General features: G+C 40.0%; 1 protein-coding gene across 1 annotated transcript; it reads right to left on the bottom strand.

Moving 5' to 3' along the window:
• Window positions 1-203: 203 nt before the first annotated feature.
• CUNH7orf31 (chromosome unknown C7orf31 homolog) lies at window positions 204-21,075 on the bottom strand. The gene is given in 14 exon segments (XM_042044424.1): window positions 204-275; window positions 277-712; window positions 929-1,031; window positions 3,062-3,151; window positions 3,375-3,488; window positions 3,491-3,529; window positions 6,063-6,241; window positions 7,332-7,361; window positions 12,333-12,367; window positions 12,369-12,405; window positions 13,352-13,404; window positions 17,273-17,411; window positions 20,922-21,015; window positions 21,018-21,075. Coding segments are annotated over 14 exon segments (1,479 nt in total).
• Between the last annotated feature and the right edge of the window lie 2,122 nt (window positions 21,076-23,197).

Raw genomic sequence — 23,197 nt, 5'->3', positions numbered from 1 at the left:
TGTGTTTGTCTAGAATAGTCATGTTTTCACAGCCTCTAGACCCAGACAAGGTCTTCTGGTGTTCTCAAATAGCCTGCATGTGTCCTGGGCTACTCTAATTGCTCTTCTCTTTACTGTTTGAACTTATCATGGTTCTCTGAGAAAGGCCAGACAATTTGTATTGAAGTTCTTTTTATTTGTTATTCCATTTTTAAAAGAATGTGTCAGTTAAAGAAATAAAAAGCATTGAAACCACAGGACTTGTGTCTCTTTCTCTCAGTAGTGTTATCTGTGAGGAGTTTTTCTCTCTCCTTTTACAGCATCATGTAAATGTTTCTGTGCTGCTGTCTTAGAAAAGGAATGTTGCAGCTCCAACAGTACTGTCTGGTGCTGAGGAGCTTCACAGCTAGGGATCCATTCAGGCAGTGTTATCTCTCTTGGCCCATCCTCTGGTCTCCATGCAGGCAGACATGTTTCTTGATGCCAAAGTTTGTGCAACAAAATTCTACTTTCCTCATACTTTATATCCAGTGGTAAGCTTGGCTTACTTAGGCTAACTGGATTTTCCCATATTGTGTGTTGATCCAGATATCTGGGCTTGAAGTCTTTGTAGGAAAGTGAACATGCAGATTTTGGAAGGGATTCAAATTTGGGCCTTCCTGAAAGCTGCTGCCTCTGCAATGCTTCTGTTTGCAACATGTCAGTGATTTTCAGAAGGTTGTTTATTGCTGGGCTCGAAGCAAGATAAGGAACTTTCTGGTAGCATGTCTGAGACAGAGTGTCCTGCTCTTGGCTCACATCCCATTTCTGGTCTGTGCTTTCTGTCACTTTGCCCTGCTGACCTAGGCTGGCTGCTCTTTTTATTTCACTCACCACTGTGGCTTAGCAGCTGGTTAAAACAGTGGGAATGCTGAGTACAGGTGAAGGCATCTGAACACTGAAGGAGTACTGTTCTTGCAGAATTGATACATGGGGATGTTCACCTTGAAGGAAGCATGCAGTGCACCCTTCAGGAGGTCTCACTTGTGATAAACCAACATAAATGTTTCTTTCTTTAGGGAGAAAGTAGCAGGATTTATACTGCCATCTATGTCTGTTAGCAGGGACTGCTTATTTTAGCAGACCATTGCCTGTGACTAGTGAAAAGGCGCAGTTAGAGGTCACTGAGGCAAAGAGAAGCAGCCCAGACCTTTGCTTCTGGCCCTGTCATATAGGGAGCTCAGAGACACTCTTTATGCTTTAGAAAATAAAATTTACTGTTCCACTCCAGTGCATAAGATAGAAATGGGTATAGATGTCTTGTGCTCTCTTCTTTCTTCTAAAAGCATCTGTCTTCTCATATGAGACCTCACATGTGGTCTATACTATATGATAGTATAAATGTTGACTTGCAGTAGTGTGTTTTTAACTTCTTTAAGAACAGCTGCAGGTGGTTTTTAGGATGCTCACTTGCATGTGACTTTTTAGCTTTCTCAACCGCAGTTTGATCCTCTGCTCGCTGTTAACCTGTATGAATAATTTGCATTGTTGAGGCTTCAGATACTGGTGCAGAGCCAAAGGAACTGTTCAAACATAAATTTGAGTCCTGTAGCCAAAGAATGAACTTCAGCAGTTACTGTGCTGAGCAGTCGGAATGTTTGATATTCAACATATGTAGGCTTTAAGTGGATGAGTGTTGTTCAGGTAAATCAGCATGGCCTAGGGTAGGCCTCTGCCAATCACACTTTGGAAGCCAGAGGGCGATAAAACTGCTCAGTTTTGAGTCATGTAAGGTGCTAGTCTGGATTTTATTTCCAGAGACAAAGTGTTGAAAGTGTTCTTTGGAGTGTTCATTATCATAAAGAAAACTTCTTTTTCTTCATCACTGAAGAAAACGTTAGGCTGCTTTTCCATTTCAGATACAGGGATTCAATTATCAGAAATTTGCAAATGCATCAGAAAATGTAAAATGTAAATCAGAAGGGATTTCCTTACTTGGATTTGTTTTAATCCAGTAGAAGAAAAGCAGGACAATTTGGGGGACTTATTATCCAGGGCCATTTTGGACTTTAACTAAGAAAATGACAGCGCCTTACTTAGTTGCCCTGCTTTATGTAAGTCCATGCAGTTTGAACCTGGAAGTGCTATAAAGCCAGCAGAGCTGGAATGTGTCCCTTCTGTTTTACCTGCAGAATTGCTTAGCCAGTTACAATTGCTTACAGTTACAATCAATCAGAGCTGTGTATATAAAGCCATCGCAAGTAATGATACATTAGCAAAACACAACTCTCAACTTAATTTGCTTGGCTTATAGACCATATTATGCTCTGCTTGCATGAGTAGCATTTAATGCAGGTAGTATCTTTTCACTTTTATACAGGTCACAGAGAATATAAAAAGTGTTGAAGACAACAAACACAGAGTTTTTCAGTACTGTTTTATACATTCTTAAGAGTAAATCTTGGCATTAAAATAGAATCTGCTGATGTTGTTGATGCACCCTGGAGGAAGAAAGGCAAATCACTCATGCAAATGGAGGAGTATAAACCATAGAAACTCTGGCAAACTTATACTGGTATGGTTAGTAAGGAAGCAGTAGTCTGCAATGGCAGTAAGTCACTTACCAAATACACAGTGCAATAGGGACTAATAATTGGTGGGTTCAGTGAGACTGTCCTGAGTAATAGCAGCTGAACCTGTAGCCAATACATTTCCGTCTCTACAGTGCTGCCCCGTTCACATGAAAGCTGCCAACTCATTCTATGGACACTGTTACTCATATTACTCAAGGTAAAAGGTCTTTTGAATTGCTGTTGTGTGTTTGTGCCAACTTAAAAAGATAAGATAAAAGGTAAGCAGATAATCACAATAACGTCCCCTCCTGCAAACCCTGAAGAAGTCATTAATCCATTACAGAAGTTCTGTAAACTGGCTGTGTCAGGACTGATTTAGTATTCTGAACTTTTGCCTCTGCTTTAGAGTGAGCTTTCCCCTGTGCTTAAGTATTATCAAAGAGAAGCCTTGATTCTGCCAGCTGAGTCTGATAATACTCTTGCCAGTATTACTTGTGGTGGAAGTGTGAGATTCTTAGTAAATGCAGTACTTATTAGTTCCTTGTCTTCACCTAGTTCTCCAGTCAATCTGCAAACTGCTGTTACATAACAGTTATCCAGGATAAGGGGATATATTGGAACTATTCTTAATCAGAGACATATGTTATTGTCACACATTTTTACGGATTAGGAAAATCAGAATAAATGCACAATTCCCCCGAAAAATCTCAGATAATTTACAGTTTATGTGTCCTTTTGTTACTAAATGACAAAAAAATCAATGTCTTTGAGAAATTTAGGAGCTAACAATTTGTGGTCTCACATTGCTATCCCAACTAAATTAATTTAATAAAAATTGCTTACCTGTGAAGACCTGACTGTATGTTGTGATCTCCAGAGCCCTTTCAGTGTTTTGTAGCATATTGGTTATTCTTGGAGACAAGTTATAATTGAGCTCTTTAAAAGTGGGGTTGGGGCCACTATCTTGGGTGGATTTGGATAAAATATTTCACCCTTTTCTTCAACAAACAAGAAGAAATAGGTAAGGTATAAACCAAATATATGTGCTGTATGGAAAAGACTGTTTTAAAGACTTGAAATAACATGTGTTGGTCACCCTCCTCTCCCTCAGTTATCTGTTTAGCAAATGCTAATAAAAGTAAAAGCTGGTGGGAAAATGTATTTGCTGCAGTATTAGTACTCAAGTGGAAGTTTCAACAGGTACATAGTTTAGCTAAACTCAAGTCAAATAACTTGAAATCAAGTTCTCCATGATAGTCACATATGGTAGGCAGGGAAAGCTGTAAGCTTTCTTTTGTAGTCACGATTATAAAAACTGCTTTAAAATGAACTGCCTCTTATTGTTTCCGTTGCCACATCTGTAAACAGTGTGTCTGTATTGATAAGAATGACAGATGGAGCTGCATTTTTAGCTGTAGATGAGTAATCACTATAAAGACAGCTGTGCTGGTGGGAGAGCTTCTTTCTGTGAGCTGCTGCTAATGTCTGCTTTGCCTTTGGAAACTGACCTGATGGATGTGCCAACAGAGCTCATCTTCACTCTTTTGGTACAAAATCAGCGGGATTAGACCAGATCAGCTATTTAATCAACATAAGTTAACCCAGTGATGTGTGATAAAATCTTTATGGAACTCTACATGATCATCTGCACCACTAGATCTGGAAATCTAATTGTCTCAGGCAAAGAGGTGGTGACAAGCAGCTGAGAGCTGGATCTTATACCAGATAAAGCTGTCTTTGCAGAAGGCCATCTTCCCATTGCCAATTGCAGGAGCTCTGGGTTGATTCACACACCAGCATGGAAGATTCTTATTGCATTTTCTGTGCACGATTTTTACAAACAGAAACAGCAAACACTAAAGCTTAATGAATTGTGAAGCTCATTCTGAACTCCTAATGTCACCATAAGGCATAACTGTTTCTAGATGTCTTGTAAAAATGAAACTGCAGTGCAATTAGTTTCCAACCCTGTTTCTGTCACCACTTTTTCTCTCTCCAGTCTTTCTACCTCTGTTTCCTTATTTACCTCACAATGATGCTGCCAGCATTAATTACTTAATAGATACTATGAGTTTTGTAAAGGTGAGATGTGGAAAAGTCACAAAGCTTTTAAACACAACCTTCTGTTGGTAAAAGTCACCTGAGTGTGGGCTGGGTTATCCATATTTAACCAGGGATTTCTCCTTCAGTCATGAGAGCTGGAGTGTCCCAATCTCAGAGAAAGTCAAAACATATGGAGGGAACAGCAAATGAAGTTAAAGTATTCCCTAAGTGCCAGTGGTAACTGTCTCCTTAGCTGGTAATTCTGAACCTGTTAAGCTTTGCTGGAAATAGATTTTGGTCTCTGATGATCTTCCTGTTGTGCAAAAATAGGCTTTGTAAGTCCACCTCCACACATGATTAGTGTTTCTTAAACTGACCAGTGATCCATGAAAACTGACTAAAAGTGACTATTCCTAACATTACATATTCTGTGGAAGGATTTTGGTTTTGGATGGACAAATACTCCACTAAAAATCACTCATGTACCCAATTATATAAATAACAGTACAGCTATGTACTGATGACTGGGAATGGCACCTAATTAATGCAAATTGAGCTCCCACTTAACATTATCAGCTTTTACTTTCCTGAAAAGCTTCTTATCCATGCCACCGTATTCTTTTTCTGTTTCAAACAGTTACTGCCAAACCCTTCCTGACAAGCACTGCCATGGCACATAGAAGTGCTGGCTTTCTCCTGTCCCAAATTCCCCATAACCCTGTGTAGTCAGTAGCTGCCAAGGGCTCCTCATGAGTTCATGCAGGTGATCTTTGAAATCTTCCAAAACAAAATACCTGTCAATTCAGAACAATAATTTCATGCCCCTTTCCTCCAGTATTTTATGTGAAACACTCTCAAGGTAAAATGCTTCTGGGTAAAATGAAAAACAAACACCTTGTGATGGCTTGCATAATGTTCTGCAAATAATGAATGTCTAGGGTTTCATCTCAGACTTCATAAGGGATAGGAAGAGTTAATTTTTCTCTCTGGATCTTGTTCTACCATTTGTGTAGTGATAAAATGTTTTAAATCACTCAGCTCTTATTTCAGGGGTATTTCTGTTGACTTCAGCAAAGGTGGCAGGCATGACTTTGGCCCAAAAAATTCTACTTTTTGATCCCACTGAAAATTTTTTTTCATTTTTCTTTCCCTGTTTTGGACTGTGAAAAATTAGTTGTCTAGCAGAAGATATCAGACACACTAAGTGATCCATCATGCCTTTGTTGGGAATGGCAGCTGTGCTAATAGCTCTCTTGGCTTCTGAGGCTATGAGGGAGCCACATGAGTTGCTTTTATTCTCAGTGCTGAGACATCCCCCATGAGACTGGAACTATCAGTACATATACCTTTATTTTAAACCAAGGTGCTTACCCTGACCACTGATGAATTCAGATTCTGTTAAACTCCAGCAGAGAAGCATCACAGCTGCCATGGTGTTTCTAAGTAAGTTCCAAGAATAAAGGACAAACTAATGGAGTTCTTTCTTACCTCTGGTCTTCCTCAGAGCAACCAGGTTAAAAGCCTTGCTAGAGATACTGGGATGGAAAGGTTGATGACTGCTTGCATTGATCCCAGTGTCTCTCCCCTCAGGTGATCTGAAGTTTGGGAACACAGTGTACCTGTGTGTAGGGTAGAGCTGAGAGGGGGAAAATGGTAGGCACAGTGGTCTTGGGTTGGTTTGAGTTGTCAGGAAGAAGGACAGAAAGAAAGAAAATGTCCTTATTTCACATTTCACTGAGCTTTAGATTAAATGTAACACTTTGCAAGAACGGGGAGAGATGTGAGATTCAAGAAGGAGTTATCTTAGTTCTTTAATCCCATTTTGCTTGCACCTTGCAAAGAATTCCCAATGATGCTGCCCTTGCAGCTTTTATACATGATCAATCATACTGATTCTCATTTACTTTTATGTGGCTTAAGGGAAGGAAAATGTGGACTAGATTCTTGCACAGCTACAATTAATAGTAACTGAGTTTGTGCTTGTGTAATCAAAATTTGTCTCTAAGATGACACTTATTTCTGGGAGGAAGGGGATAAAGCTAAACTGGAGATTTTATGGGATACTGAGAACTGAGATTTCATTGAGTGCCCATGTTCCTGTGGCCGTTCTTTACAGCTTTGAGTTTTTAATGATAGAGTAATTAAAGACTTATTAAAATCAGGGGAGTCATGAAATTTGAGGAAAATTAAAGCAGAGGTTTATTCCAGTAAGAAAGACTAGCACCCTGTTTGGATTCTTTTAACTTTAGCACCACTGCATACAGCAGCTTACTGAGAGTAAACACCTTCCCCCAATTGCTGTGTAAAGCAGAGTCACAATCTTGTACAGGAGCCAGATTAATTCAGTTCCTGAAGCTGTGCATCATGACATAACGAGGTCTTACCAAGCCGGACTTTTCTGAGGCTTCTCTCTCATAAATCTGCTTTATGAGAGAGAAGTTGTGCTTTATAGGTACTCTCAAACACTTTAATTTACATTAGGTAAAGAGGCCATGAACAACACAGCCAAGAAAACCCAATTAGCCCATAGGCAAGTCAGCAAGATCAGTATTTGTTAGGGGAGTGTGTGTGCTAAGCAAACACTGCTAATCTTCTAAAACTGATAATTGCATGCTTTCTTCAAGAGAGAGATTTTTCTGCCTAATGCTGTTGCTGCTGCTTATTGCCAAGGAACCTGCACTGTGCAATTATGGCTATGAGAGGAACAACATGCTCTTTTATTTCATTAAGGAAAGATAAGATACAGGTGAAATGTACCTAGCCAAAGTGTCTGGTGGTTTGGGAAGCCTATATTAGGGAAGAAATGTAATAGCTTACCTGAAGCAACCTATTCTCATTTGCATCTCCCACACTTTATCTGAATCAGTGCAGTCAATATACATTAGGGACAAATCAATGTGCAAGCAGTGCAGGCAGTGTTCTTACTGATACCACTCATTACATGAGGAACATTTTGTGTTGCCAGGTGCCGAAGACTGAAAAGACATCAGGAACGTGTGATGTGTGGAATGTCTTTTTAAAACAGAGTGAAGAAAATAAAAATCTATCTTCTTAGACTTTTCTGTAATAAGCTCTATATTAGTTAACAATGGGATGCAGTATTAGTACAAAAAACCAAATAAGCAAAAAAAAAAATTCCTCTTATCATTAATGCAAAACAAAAAACATACTCTGTTTATGCTTGCAGAGAAAATACCATGCTATTCATACCATGCTAATATGTTATTTATATTTTACCTTGGAGACTTATTTTTTTTTAAAGACAAGCAGGATAAAACACTAACTTCAAAGGGCAATAATTTAATCACTAAGCCTGGCTAAGAGTCTCTTGGCAATTTTACCAAGTCATAAAAATATCTAAGGTTGAAAAAGTAATTAATTTGCTTAGTTTTCTTTGTGGTATAATAAAATATAAAAGAAATGCCTGAAGTACAGTATTACTGGGCTAATCTAAGTCATTCACTGAGAGCTCCAAAATCTTGTGCCTTTCATTAGAAAGGCTTGTCTACCAGGCCTTGCTTCAAAGGGTCTTTATGGTAAATGGGTAGAGGATGTCAGATGATAGCCTTTTTTTAAGCTTTATTATTTGTATATCGTCACACAAGGTTTCTTGTTTCTTCCAGCTGTATACCAAAATCTGCATATTGCTAAAACCCCATTTTTTCCTCAATGAAAAGAGGGATGTCCCAGATTCATTTCCAAGCAGGAGATAATGGTAACTACTCAGGGCTCCTCCCCTTGCTCACCTTGAGGACACAGAACTGTTGGGATGTTCATAGGCCCTGCAGGGACTCCATCATTTCAGCTGTGGCAGTTCCTGTGGGAACTCTTTTCCTCCCATGGCTGGGGTTTGTTCAGTAGCCTGGTTAATGACATAGCTGTGACTTGGGAGCTGCACCCGAGCTCTCTTCAAGTCATCTGTGACTCAGGGTGCAGCTGGGCCACTCCATCATTGAATTAGTCTCCATAAAGATAGGTGTTGCACGGTTACAAAGAGGAAATATGTCCCTTCACTCAAAGAGTTTAAATACAGTCCTGTACTTATTTCTCTGCATATTAACATGGGTGTTTTAAACATAAACTTCAACTGCCAGATCAATGTTATTCACACATTCTGAAACAACATGCACAACTTCATTGTGAAATCTGTGCTGTGATGCTATGGGGCTCGCTGCAATTAACATGAGGTGTGATATCTCACAAATTGCTATGCCAGAATTACTCATACCTCAACTGAGCTGAACAAAAGATCTACTTTTAATGTGTGACGCTACAAAGATAACAGGACTTAAGGTGTTGAATTCTGGCAACCATTTGTATATTGTTACCTTTATAACAAACTGGGACTCTGATTCAAACTTCATGTCTGTCTTAATAATGGGAAGCCTTTATAGAAATGTCGTACTTACAGACCAGCAATCTTTGAAAGTTTATTCTATGGATAATTCTAATTGATTTTCCATTTCTACAGTTAGAACTGGTGTATGTCTACTGGTGCTGTAGATGTGAAGAATACTTCTTGAAGTTTCTTTTCAATTCACATTCTGTTACAGTTATATTATTGTAATAGAATGTGAATTGAAAAGAAATACTAAGAAGTATTTTCAATATCCATTTTGTTGTGTTACAGTGTGACTTACTACATTTTTCACTGCAATAATTGGACATATTGCTGATACACATACACATAAATAAGGACAGTCAATGTGCTTTGAGCTCTGGCATGGCAGAACTACTTAACTACCATTGTAGATCACTTTTCATTTTAACATCTAAACTTAAGGCAGCAATAAAATAAGGATGAACATGCATTTTCATGACTTCCATGATTTAGAGAAGTTTGTGAGCTCAGGTTGTAACAGCCAGCAAAGTTTTGCATTTTTAAGGGTAGACAGTTGTTTAGAATATTTGTTATATTTTTACATCAAGCCTGAAGCCACCCAGAATGGGTGGCAGAAGAGAAGGAAGAAAGCTTTTTCAGGAAAGGAAGTAAGATAATAATAGTTTTTTAAAATTTGGCGCTGAGGTGTTTTCACCAGAGTTCTCATAGAATTTTGCTGGAGTGTGCCAGTATCACACAAGAAACAGTTGCTCAGTGTTGTGTTACCTGCTCCTTTATGTTCAGTCTATAGAGCATATGGAGTCTGTCTGTCTATTGAAAAGAAGTCAAGGCTCATGGTGGAGGGATTTATGCTTCCAGCTTGGAAAGGCCCAGAACGAATCCAGGGAGTTGTCCAGATGAACGCCATCCCATCTCCCTAGCAATGAATGCACTGTGGGCACTCTTCAAATACTTTTTGATAAAATAGGCATAAATCAAGTTTCACATGAGAGAGAGTATCCTTATGGAGACTTTGGCTTCTGTGCAGAAGTTCTGTAGCTTCCCTCATGATGTCAGAGCATTAGGTGGAGAGGTGCACTTGCTCAGTAATAGTAATAAGAGACACATTGGAACCCGTGTGACCTTCATGAGGGTCTCCCACTTTAGTACTACTTTTCAATTCTCTGACACATGCTAGGGGCCTCTAAAGATCTGTTTCTTTTCTCAAGTGTGATTTTGGCCTGAAGGTGATGAAGCATGGGGAACCTCATGACCTTCACCTTCTTTTCCAGATCAGAGAACATTTTGCTTCTCTTTCCTGTTACTTTCCCATGTATTCTGTAAATTATTAAGAGAATCAGATGTATCACTCTTGCCAATTTTAACAGAAAGGAAATTACAACTGGAGAATAAATTGTTTCAGATGTGTAAATTGACTTTCTCTGCCGCCTTTTATTCTTGCAGAGGGAGGCGATCACTTACCTTGCCTAACCTTAAAACCTGCTTGGTCAGGAATCTGAGGTCTGGGAACCACCACGGGTCAAGGAGCTGGGAGACAGCCAGAGGAATATAAATACTCTGTGGCATGATAAACAGCAAAACCATATTAGAACCCATGAGGCAAAAAAAAAAAAAAAGACAATTTTCATTCATTCTGTGCTGTCACTAAACACACTGGAAACCTTATTGGTGTGGCTTGTCAGTGGAAGGACAGCTGCCAATGGTCTAACCTGATGTGTGTGTAACTAAGGCTCTTGGCAGTGGCTGAAGGGTGGTTTTTTTCAAGGCCTTTCCCAATTTTTGTGGTCTTGTTTGATGGGAACTTGAGGACCCATTACACCTATAGAAGCGAGGAGGCAACTACTTTTCTGCAGTACATTTGAGTGGGAGGGCATATGTGTGTGACCCAGTGCCAGTGCACTTAGCAAAGCACATCTGCACGGTCACTGATTGATTCTAGTGCAAAACTGCACAAGGATAGATAGTGTTCATCCTTACGGTAAAGGCATTGTTGGTCCATGAAAGTGTAAAGAGTTATTGCAAATACCTTGTAATTCATTTCCCACCAAAGACAGTAATGGCTCAAAGGAGCCTTCACAGGCTAAAAGGTAAATAAACTGAGTGTTAATAGCTCCCAGGTAGGTATGCTTAGCACCACTCAGAGTACATTTTTCAGGAAAGGTTCCATGTAGCTGTCACCATTTAATAGTTCCTGATGGCAGGAAGAATATTTGCTCTGAAAGACCTTGGACTATGAATGTGGAAGACTTCTGTGTGTGTTTTTCACTTTTTATTTTAAAGGATATATTCTTTCCTTCAATTTAAAGATCTTTTAAAGATGAAGAAAGTAGAATATTATAGAGAAAGAAAATGCTTAAACTAGGACAAATGAAAATGTTTTTACAGACCCAGCATATTTCAGGTTAAGATGTGAGTGCATAATAATGGAGAAAGCATTTTAATGATCTATTGGTCAAATACTCAGAGTCCAAGGTTATGTACTTTTCAGTATGTATGGGGGCAGAGTTTGATCTACTCCTGTAAAGTCTCCTTCCTCCTTATATAGCTGGTACAAGGGCACAGAGTCACAGCAGTCCCTGGTTCCTTTCTTTTAAGGAAGAACATCCACAGAAAGGTGCTGTGATCTCTTCCTCATCCTCTACCTGGATGATCCATTCTGGTGAGCAACTGTCACAAGGAATGCACCTCACAGCCCTGTGAAGTTAACTGTGAAATCATCACAGAATTTTTCTCAGGTTTCTAATACACTTAAGTTATCAATGCTGATATAAGAGGTTGTTTATTTTCTCCTTTTGAAGTATTTGCATCTATGCTTCAAACTACCTTAATCTAAAAGCTCAGTAGTTTGATCAAGTTTAAGTGTTTTGCTAGTGCCATCAAGTGGCAAAACGTTGGATTGCAAAACTCCCACCGCGTTCAAATTCAGTCAAATACGTCTTGAGCAGCACCAATGAGGAAAATAATCTTGAAAAGCCTCCTCCAAAAATACATATATATAAATATGTATGAGAAAAAAGGACTGAAATACATACGGTGTCATGGTTACTTCAGTTACTTCAGTTTGCTCTGGATTCTAACTAGTAGAAAGGCTAATATTTTCGGTACCACTAGTTGATAAATATAGGCAACATATAAAGCAAATTCAGAGATCCTTGTTGAAGAGCTACTTGAACTGAAGTGGCACAATGCTGTATTCTGAATTTCCTTCCCAACTGTGTTTGCTGTCCTTTGTTACTAACTAATCCATTTTTACAGAACATGGCCCTTTGATTTCATATCATAGCTATACTTCATATCATCAGAGTAGAATGAATATTCAGTTTGCTGCTATATTCACTACATTCACAATATGTAGTTATATGGTTAATGGAAAATTACATACATTACAATATGGTTAATGGAAAATTTAAACTTACAGGTCATCATTCATACACACATCACTTTTTTTTTCCTAGCTGAATGGCATTGTATTGTTCATTAGGAAGGCCTCTGTGCAAAGAAAACACATAAATATATAAAGCTTATGCTCGATTTCCTTATAAAAATCCAAATAAATTGGTATGATTTTGTCTTGATTTCTCAGAGGACTGCTAATATCAAAACTCATAGATGCTGCTGGTGTGGAAATTATCCCATGTTTCAAAACCTACATCATGCAGGGCTGGATTTTGAGAAGTGCTGAGCACCCATGCCTGACTTTAAAGTTCCTGAGAATGCTGAGCATTTCCCCCTGTGAAGGCCTGACTCTTACAGTTCCTTACCACAAACACCTAACACTCAACAGCTGTGGGAATGCCTCAAATGGGTACAGGCTCCAACTTCTTACCCTATAAGGAGTTATTTCTACACTGTGGGGATCGCTTTCAGCTCCTTCTGATGCCAAAGGGCTCACAGAATCCAGCCAAACTGTATGATGGTTTTCACTGACAAGAATCTGGAGAGATCCATACCAAAAACCAAAACCAACAGCAGAGAGCGAATGAGAGTGTGAAAATGATGGAAATGCAGGTGACAAGATCAGCCATAGCCAGTAGGATTTTCCTGGCATTAGAAAAAGCCTTACAGTTTAATTAATTCTCACTGTGGATATGTCCTGAAGTTTTATTTACAGATTTCATTATAAACATATCTATTTAGGTTTATACTTTCCTCACTGAACTTTGTGCCAGTACTATCAGAGGCACAAACACAAAAATACTTCATTTGCATCTTGCCCACTTCAGCTTTTTACTCTATAATTATTTGCACTAGAGTAAGCTTTTAATTAATATCTAGCCTGTATCTCTGGTAGGTTTCATTGAGATCAGAGAAACTGTTGCTATTGGGGTTACCGTAGCTCTGTTGCTTGCCTGTTGTCTGTGTTTTACAGGAACTTAGTATGGAGGAAAGGCTACTCTCTTTTGCTCCAGAGTAGCACCATCAGGATTGTGGGTACCTGTGCATGCTCTGAACAACTCTCCTGCAGTAATATTTTACTGTGAGAGTTGTCTAAGACAAACAGCAAATAGATGTCATTAACGTAGGTTTATGAAGTAGCTTGCAAACCTCTTCTCCCGTTCTGACTGCTGTGTTGGCTTTCTGAAATGGGATGAGTTGTTGCTATGACTCATCTACTTGCTCATGAAGTACTGTGCCTGAGTTGGCCAAAATCTCTTCTGGCTTGCAATGTGAGGGTAGGAATGTAGAGACATAGACTACCTGCCGCCTAGGCAATTTCCACCCTGTGGAAAAGGGAAGGTTTGTTTCTAGACATCTTCTTTCCTTTGGAGTGGGATTCACTTGGATTAGTTAGGGGCTCTACACTACTCTGCCTGGACAACAAATAATCCAAGGGATTCAGAAAAGACAAACACAAGAGCAATGAAAATTCTTGTTTCAAGCTTGCTATACATTCTTGCACCAGTCCTATCACTGGGATCACAGCACCTTGCCATGGTTTTGGTATGGAAGTCCCATCAGCATCATTTAACAAGAGCAAGTGCTGGACTCTCCCCCTGGGATAGGGTAACCGGTTATAAGTACAAATTCGGGGATGAGAAGCTGGAGAGCAGCCCTGGGGAAAGAGATGTGGTGTTTGGGTTGATGGCAAGCTGTACGTGAGTCAATAGTGTGCCGTGGCAGCTGAAAGGGCCTGCTGTGTGCCGGGGTGCACCCAGCACAGTGCAGTGAGCCAAGCGAGGGCAGTGACTCGAGGGCAGAGTCCCACCCTGCTCTGCACCGCTGCAGCCCCACCTCGAGCACTCTGTGCTGCTTGGGTGCCTTAATGTAGGAAGGACATCAAACTATCAGAGTGTGCCCTGAGGAGGGGACCAAGATGATGAAAGGCTCGAGGGCAAGACTTACAAGAAGCGGCTGAGGTCACTTGGTTTGTTCAGCTGGGAGAAGGCTGAGGAGTGACCTCCACACAGTCTACACCTTCCTCAAGGGGGGCAGTGGAGCGGGAGGTGCTGCTCACCTCTCTCCTCTTTCTGGTGACCAGTGATAGGATGTGAGGGAATGGCATGAAGGTCCATCAGGGAAAGTTCAGGATGGATATTTGGAAAAGGTTCTCCACTGTGCGGGTGACCAGTCACTGGAACAGACACCCCAGGGGAGTGATCATGGCACCAAGTCTGTCAGAGTTCCAGGAGTGTCTGGACGATGCTCATGGTTATGGTTTAGTGTTAGATAGTCCTATGAGAAGCAGGGAGTTGGTGATCCATAAGGGTCCCTTCCAACTTGAGATATTCTATGATCATTTCACAAAAAGATTAGCTCTTGATAACACAGAGGGAGGCACATTTCCAGTCTTTGAATCATGTTTTAACTCTTTGGCATTCTAGCCTGCATCTTCCATTGCTGTTGTCCAGGAAAGGCTGCAGGACTGAAGGCTATCCTTGGACTTTTCTGAATCACCCTTAAGCAGCATGTCCTGCTTCCAAAACTTTCCTGTAAGTCAGTAATGGTGATCTGAATGCTGCATGAGTGTCTGAACAACAGAGATTTGGCATCGTCATTTGCCTATCTTTCAGTTAGCCAGTCTTTTTTTTTTTTTTTTTTTTAAGTTATGCTGTCATGAAGAAAAAGAAGTCTTGTAACTGGTTTCAGTGGAAGAGGCACCTACCCCAGTATATTTTAAAGAAGAAATCGACTGTGGTAAGAGTCTAGGAAAAGGAGCCCTAATTCCAAAAGCATTCCCCAACAGCTCCTCATCTGTCTAGACATATTGCTTCTTTTACAACATCTTTCTGAAAAAGCTGAGCACTGACTTTTCATGTTTATGCATATGGCATTTGTGTATGCTGTAAATTAGGCCAAAAGTTAAATCTTTAAGCTCAGGAAGGGTGTTTGGGACAACAGCCAACAGAAAATAATTATCAAATGATGGGCAAAAAATAAATAGAAATTTAGAACTACAAGTGTTTCAGCAAAATACCGTGTGGAGATTTCTGAGTACCAATATATTTCCACATTAATATTCAGGGCATTGTGAAAAGAATAAAAGCTTAAAGTGCTGTCATAGATTAGCAAGCATAGTCCCGGAAGGGATGTCCTTGCTAAGGGGTGCTTACAGTTTCCTCTGGGAACTGATAGAACCTATCAGCTGGCCAGTTTGAATATGGACAATTCTCTAAGCCACTTAAAGTTGTGACCGCCTCTGTTATCCACATTTAAGAATAGGCAAACTCCCCCTCCAAGCTCTCTCTCGTTTCCGGCGCTGGGACAGGTGGCTGCGGGCCCCGTGTGGGGGCCAGCGGGCCCGGCCAGGCCCTGCTTGGGCCAGGCCGGGCCGGGCCACGGCCATCCTGGAGCCGATGGACCTGTTCCAGCCATGGAACCCCCCCCACTGCCTTGCCGTGGGCAGCCGGAGCGGCTCGGCTCTCCCCCCTCTCCACTGCGATAAGAAAAATTCAACATTCCAGCTGCAAAGCTGCAAGGCCGAGGTGAGATTAACCCTTTTATTGCTGTGAAGAGCTGAAAACCTGAGGGAAGAGAGAGAGGGGATGCTTAAAGCTGAAATTCTGTTGTGAAGCTATGATATATCAGAGTATCCCGTTGTAATTCCATGAAGATCTGGGGGGTGGAGTGTTCAGCTCGTAAGCAAAAGCACCTGCGCTGAGATAGGCAGATGCTGACGCAGCTGTAATTTCATGAGAAGTTTGGACAGGGAGAGATGAACCAGATGAGGGCTTTTGCTCCAAACAGGAAAGGAGAAAACCTCAGTCCCTAGAGATGGACCAGATGAGGACTTTTGCTCCAAACAGGAAAGGAGAAAACCTCAGTCCCTAGAGATGGACCAGATGAGGACTTTTGCTCCAAATGGGAAAGGAGAAGACCTCAGTTCCTAGAGATGCTCCCAGAGATAGTCCTAGCAATGAAGATGAGGAAGACCCTTTGCTCCCCGGGAAGGAGAAGGGCCTCTGTTTTTGTTTCTGAACGGCTCAACCTTAAAATTGTACCCCAAAAAACTTCAAGAGTGGACCCTCGAACGCGGGAAAACCAATTGCTATCTGTGTGTGACCTTGAACAAGCTGCAAGTCAGGGAAAGGGACTCACATGCAGGCAGAGAGACTCTTCTTCCTAAATGGACTGAACAATATTTGGAAGTGGGCGGCTGTCTCATTGTGATAATGTTTTCATAGCACAAGCAAGAAGAGACTTCTCTTTCTAAATGGACTGAACAAGGTTATTATGGCAGTGGTAAACAGACTGAACATCTTAAGGGTTGTCTTTTCACATTGGCGGTGGGAGAAGGGGGGAAGGTGGGGGGAGGAGGAGAGTTCTGAAGGTGGTATAATTTTTTTTCTTTCCTCTTTTAGGTCTGTTAATAAACTTCTTTATATTCTTTCAAGTTTGGTGCCTGCTTTGCATTTCTCCTAATTCTTATCTCACAGAAGATAAACAGTAATGAGTATTTTGGACCAAACCACTACAAGTGCCCATTTTTGGAATGCAGATATTTGTACTTGTCGGTCTAAATTTCTATCCAACCATTTCGCTGCCTGGTTCTTTTCTTGATAAAAGCACTTCACTTAAACATTTTGACTGTGAAAAGTAGATGTCTAGCCTATGTTGGCTGAGGGTCTTCTCTACTACCATAAGGTTGACTGGCTAACTGAAAGATAGGCAAATGATGATGCCAAATCTCTGTTGTTCAGACACTCATGCAGCATTCAGATCACCATTACTGACTTACAGGAAAGCTTTGGAAGCAGGACATGCTGCTTAAGGGTGATTCAGAAAAGTCCAAGGATAGCCTTCAGTCCTGCAGCCTTTCCTGGACAACAGCAATGGAAGATGCAGGCTAGAATGTCAAAGAGTTAAACATGACTCAAAGACTGGAAACGTGCCTCCCTCTGTGTTATCAAGAGCTAACCTGTAAGAAAGGTACATGGAGGTCCTTTTCCTTTGCTTGGTTGTCTTCTGGCAGTACACGTAGAGCAATTCCTCCATGCTTCCTGTCTGCTCCTCAGGGAAGCTTGCAGCAATTAAGGAATTCCCCGAACTCTTTATGTCTGAAAAAAAAAACCCCAACAAAATGTCTTTTGACAGCAGCAACAGTGATGGTTACCTGAAGTCTTTTAAACAATGACGACTTGGCTCTATTTTCATGACTCTGACTTATTCAGCTTATTCTGGCTAATGCTATTAGGATGAGCTGTCACCAGGAGAGGTTAGTACAATAGTGATTGGCAATTGGTTAATGAAGGTTGGATCAAGTCAATTATGTTTTGATCAGTGAGAGGAAGAAAGAAGGCAATAGATACATGCAGCAGGTGCATCTTGCAGTGTAATTGAGTCTCAGCTGCCAGCACATACGTACCTGCACTCTCCTTTCAGTACTACGCAAGTAGCATACGGGCAGCAAATATATGCAGTAGCACAGATGGAAGCTTTAGCATCTAATTCCCACTGATTTCAGAATCTGTTATTGCTGCCTTTGAAAACTTCCCCTCTCCATCTCTAGAGAGGGGTGAGAAATGTTATTGTTTAGTCACTGCAGTTCACACTGAGTGAAAGCTGTGCTAGGTACTCACATGGACCTGCTAGAGGCTGAGGGTACCCTGTACGTTTCCATACATTGGTGTCATTTGAAATCCAGCAGTTTGATGTGTATGATGAACCAAAATAAGAATCTGATGTGCCATAGATTATCAGAAAACTTTTCTGGTTTTACGTTTCTGAAGGAACTCAAGCATTCATTTACAAGTTCTATCTAAAGTTTCGCCCCCATTCTGAAAGTAGTCAGGCAGATGCCAAGTCACCTATGTGGCTGTGATGTTTGTATTCGTTAAGCCAACTCTCACTGGAAACATTAATAAATCATTCCTGTTGGCTGCTATCTATAGGCTACTAAGTTGCAGAACAACCACTTTACCTTAGACATAAAAGAGAAGCATTGCGTACGAAGGTGTGATCGTCTATTCAGCTGAAACAGGACTATGTTAAACTCAAAATATTTACAAGTCTCCTTCTCCCAAAAAAATATTTATAGCCAATGTTGATTCAGTGATATTTGAGATCTCAACGACACATTAAAAAACGTCTCAACCCAGAGATTATCAAAAAAGGGCTAAGGTGAACATATTTTTAAAATGTCTATTGTGAACAATCCTTAAGAGTCTCAGCACGATAGTCAATGATTTAATAGAGACTATTAGCATTTCTAACTTCCACAATTGTAGATTTATTCTGAATTCTGACAGACAACTTCCAGCTTTCTGGCTCTTTTCTTCTGAGAAAAACCCACACCACCAAAAAACTAATGTTCTGGGATCAGAACATCAGTTTGGTAGTGCCTTCTTTATTATTAAAAAGTTGCATTTCTTCCCTTCAGATTTGTTTTGTATGTCATGCAGAGCTCAAACCAGAGTGTAAGAATGCAGTGTCTTAAATTATGAGCTTGTGAAGGCCTCCAGTAACTGATTTGATCAGTGCATGAAACCAACACATCTGAGGGTGTGTGCTGCCAACAGCTTCGAGAAGGTCTTGGAAGGAGAGTTCTTATTCATACTGGGATTTTAATCCAGGACTCCACTTTTGACATGAATCTCCCAGTGGTCTCTGTTATTCAGTGCCTTGGTCTTGGAGTACATGAACTGGGTTCCTTATGGATGTAATTATCTGAAAGATGTGTTCCAGAAATACACCAGGAAGGCACCACAGCCACAAATGGACCCTTAATCCAAAGTAAAGAGCACCTGAAATGTATTTTTTCTGCACCTCTGATTCTCAGCACCCACTGTTTCACTCTACACATCTTCTCCTGAAGACCACAATACATGCCAGATGACATAGTCACTGAGCAACATAGAGATTTGGAATTCATTGAATTTTTTTTGGAGTGGGATTGGCTGAATTCGTATTTATTAACTGTTTCCCAATAAACCTATAAATAACTACACCCATAATCTTAGTATATCAATGCTGAATCTGACTATCTGATCATAGGGTAAAATACATAGGATCCCTTGTTTGTATATATATATATACAACCTAGCATTATTCAAATGTATGTACATGCTTCTGTTTAATCAGGGGCACAATCTAGCTATGCAAATATTGGTAACAAATGCTCTAGTCCAAGAAAATAATGTAATAAAATTAATTCATGCATTATTTTTAAAAGCTGAGAACAACTGTTCTATTTATTTATTTATTTACTTACTTATTTATTTGTATTTATGTGACTAGGAAAAAATGCAACATTTTAAAAACATGTATGATATTGTAAAACATGCAGCCATCTTCTTTTCAGGTATGGATTGTGAGTTCATGTGAGTGTGTGTTTACAGTAGCAGAAAAATGTAGCTTACTACCTGTGTTACAATAGAGATTTTCCTGGTCACAGAGAAGAGAATGCTACAACCTTGCTATGTGTATTTCATGTTTGTGTTTTAGTGCTGGGTCTAACATAGTTGTCATCTGAAAGATGCTTTGCTGTTGCACTGCTTAATTTTTCCTTTTGCTGGATATCCTGTGTAGCTAACGTGATTATTTTCTGTATATTCATTAAAATTTAGATCGGTTCTATAATTCAGTAAACTTCCAAGCCTATTAATAGTTAAAAGAGTGCAGATGGAAATTCACCAAATTCCTGCAATGCAAGGAATACCACAAAAACTTGCCTCAGGGCAGATATGTAAGTGGGAGGCATCAAGACACGGTTTGACAAGCGTGATAATCCAAAGTACTCTGACTGGAATTCAGATGTTGGATAGGAGACATTACAAGTAATGGAAGAAGTTATCAACAGTAGTAAACCAGAAGTCTGTCAGAAAGATAGAAACTAAGACATGATTTTACTAACAATAGAGATAAAATCTCAAATGAAAGAACACTGGAGGACTTGAGGCTCACTCTGGAATCTGTTATGTATGGAAAAAATACAAATTTAGTTTAAATAAAAAATTGTCATGAGTGCCAAGCAGCATGTAAGTTCAGCTTTCCAGACCTTTAAAAACTGCAGGAATTCTGCCATATCCTGCCCTCCAGCTAATAGTATAATTAAGCCCTCAAAATACAGTGAAAACACATTGATTCTTGAAACTTCCTGATTACACATTGGTGATTATGAAAGCAAAATGCAAGCTTCCTGTAATTTTAAATTTTAATTTAAAAGTTTATTTCAGTAATTATAGATCAACCTGTAATCTAGGAGAAAAAAAAAGGTTTAAAATAGGAGTAGGTACGATGATAAATGTTGGTGATTGATTTGTGAAATATGCTCATTTTTTCCAAATTAGAAATGCAATATACATGTTCATTTTATTCTTTATGAGAATTATTTCAGGAGATTTTGAATGCTAAAGCCACAGTATAATTTATCTTAACAGTCCTCCTTTCAGCTGTAATGAACATATTTCCTGGGGAACTGACAGACTATTGCACAAAGTAGAAGATATTCTATTTCATTAAAGCAAAAAGAAAAAAAATGTGGCTTGCCAGAAAAACATAAAATATAATGAGAAAATACTTTCAATAACACTAAATTGGTATCAAATACTTCTAATGGAATAATTTACCTGTACAAGTTCTGTTCTTGCCTGTCTTTTGAGACAGTTGCCCAAGCAGAAATTTGAAATGGAGTTAGTACTACATTCAAATGGAAGGTTCTTGTAGGACTTCAGGTCCCTCATTTTCTTGGTAGTGTTGGGGCAGGTTATGTGGTAGCATCATGCTTAATATTTGAACTTCTAGGGGAAGATGCAGGATAAAATACCAAATACCAAAGCATTTGTTACTGCATCTAGATACTAAGGAGAAAACAGATGAATTCTGCCTAATTCTGGCAAGTGTCAACAAGAAACAATGGTTGCTCTTACTACTGCTACTGGTTATTTGTACCAGGTTACAAAATAAAACAAACATACAAACAAAAAGAAAAGAAGCAGATTAAAGAGGTGTGATACTATTGCTTTGTGTTACTGATGAACAGAAGCTGGAAATAAGCTTCCAAGTAAGAGCAGAAACTTTGGACTTGCACAAAAAAAGACTTATGCACAGTAAGTCTCACCTGGTGAATTCAGATTCACTGTAAAGTTCCAGTCCCACTCTGAAAAGGATACTTTTAATAGAAAAGACTTTTTTCCTTAATTGCCATGTTTCTTGTCTCTACTGTGCTGAGGGGAAATGCTTCTGTCCTCCTTTCACTCGAACAAAGTTGTATTTCAACACTGGTTGTTTAGCTGTTTGTGAGGAGAGGAGCTGTATTAGGCCAGTATAAACCCCTGAGCTCTCCAGAACTTCATGCAGGCATTTATATCTAAACAAATTGCCTCTGCTTTGAGCTGCTCTGCTGTGCAAAAGAAAAGCACCAGGACTTTTACTTTCTATCAAATGAAGCTTTGGTTCACAGTGACAAAGAGTCTTCTCTCAAAAAACACCATCACCTCCTTAGATGAAGTAGACAAAGAAGCACTACTGCTTCCTCCCCCATCCTCCAAGAGCCAGCAGAGCATTCCCTTGTATCTGTGCCTTCTTTTTCTGGGACGATCCTGAGGAAACCCTCAGGAACCTGTTTGCTCCATGACAAGCACAGTAGGAGTGTGTAATAAGGGCTGGATAAGTTCACAAAGAGAAGCACTGAATTCACTCTGCTGTCCACACACTGTGACAAGGCTCATTTTGACAAAAACCAATGGCTCATCATGTGAAGAAGGCTGAGAGACCTTTGTTTTACCTTCTTGCATTTTGAGTTGTACCTTTGAGACTTCTGTGTTGCTCTGCACTTAATGATCTGCTAGCTTTTGGATATGGATCTTACAATGGGAAGTAGAGTCTGAGGAGAGTCTCAAGGAGAAAGGAGCAATTTGTATTCATCTGACTGGTACATGTTTGCTATCCTGACTTTGGCAAAGCTTTGACAAAAAGGATATTTTAAACAAGCCCTCTTCTTCTCTGGCATATGTTAGTAAAATACAAAAGATTTTGCTGTGCCTTATTAAAGTAGAGAACTAATTTGAAACTATTTGAAATATGTTATTCTTCCAGGATGTCTGGGAGTTTGGGCCATAAGTTTTTGAAGAAAAGAAGCTGATACAGCATATTCAAGTGAAAAAATCAAAACTAATTCTATCATGCTGGCAGTTTATAGAGTATTGAGTGGTCTGCTATGGTGTCTACATGAACACTATGGAAATCTTACACTGATGACTCAGATTCAAGTACAACTGGCTTCCAATGAGAAGAATGTTCTGAGTTATTGATCCATAATCTGCAAGTGGGCAAGAAACAGAAATCAGACTTTCCTTCCAGCAGAACTGCTGTGGTTCTGTAATGCAATGCAGTTCTGAGTCCACACTGTTCAGACCCCAGTGGAATTTCCTCTCTATCCAGCTTTATTAGCCTTTCTCAGAAATTTATTTCTGGCTGCCAGAATTACAGATGGAGCCTGTGACTCGTAGATTTTTTTGCCCCTGCCTGTTGCACATATAGGGAGGTATCACATTTCATGACTTCTCTTTGCAACTCCATGACAGCAGCTGCCAACTGAGGCAGGGATTTATGCCATCAATTTTACTTCATCAGTCTCCTAGCATTTCAAGCATCATCCATAGCACCATATCGTGATTCGACTGCACTCATCTTCGAATCCACAATGTACATACAGGCTTAAACCCATCTGCAGTCTTACCCAGCATACCAGCACCAGGACCACTGGTTCGCAGTAATCCACACTCCCTCATCAAAAGGGTCCTGAACATCTATGTCCCACGTCCCTGCTAGCTGCACTAGCCCAAAACCACCATTGAAATAGTAAAACTTGCCTTCAGCTCCAGAAAAATAGTTCATTGTACAG

Source organism: Corvus kubaryi, unplaced genomic scaffold, assembly GCF_017639235.1.
Source record: "Corvus kubaryi isolate FWS band 111438036 unplaced genomic scaffold, C.kubaryi_AGA036_p1.0 37398, whole genome shotgun sequence".
In the NCBI taxonomy this organism is placed as follows: domain Eukaryota; kingdom Metazoa; phylum Chordata; class Aves; order Passeriformes; family Corvidae; genus Corvus; species Corvus kubaryi.
Note: the sequence above shows the minus strand (reverse complement) of the source record. Positions and strands in the feature narration are given on the sequence as shown.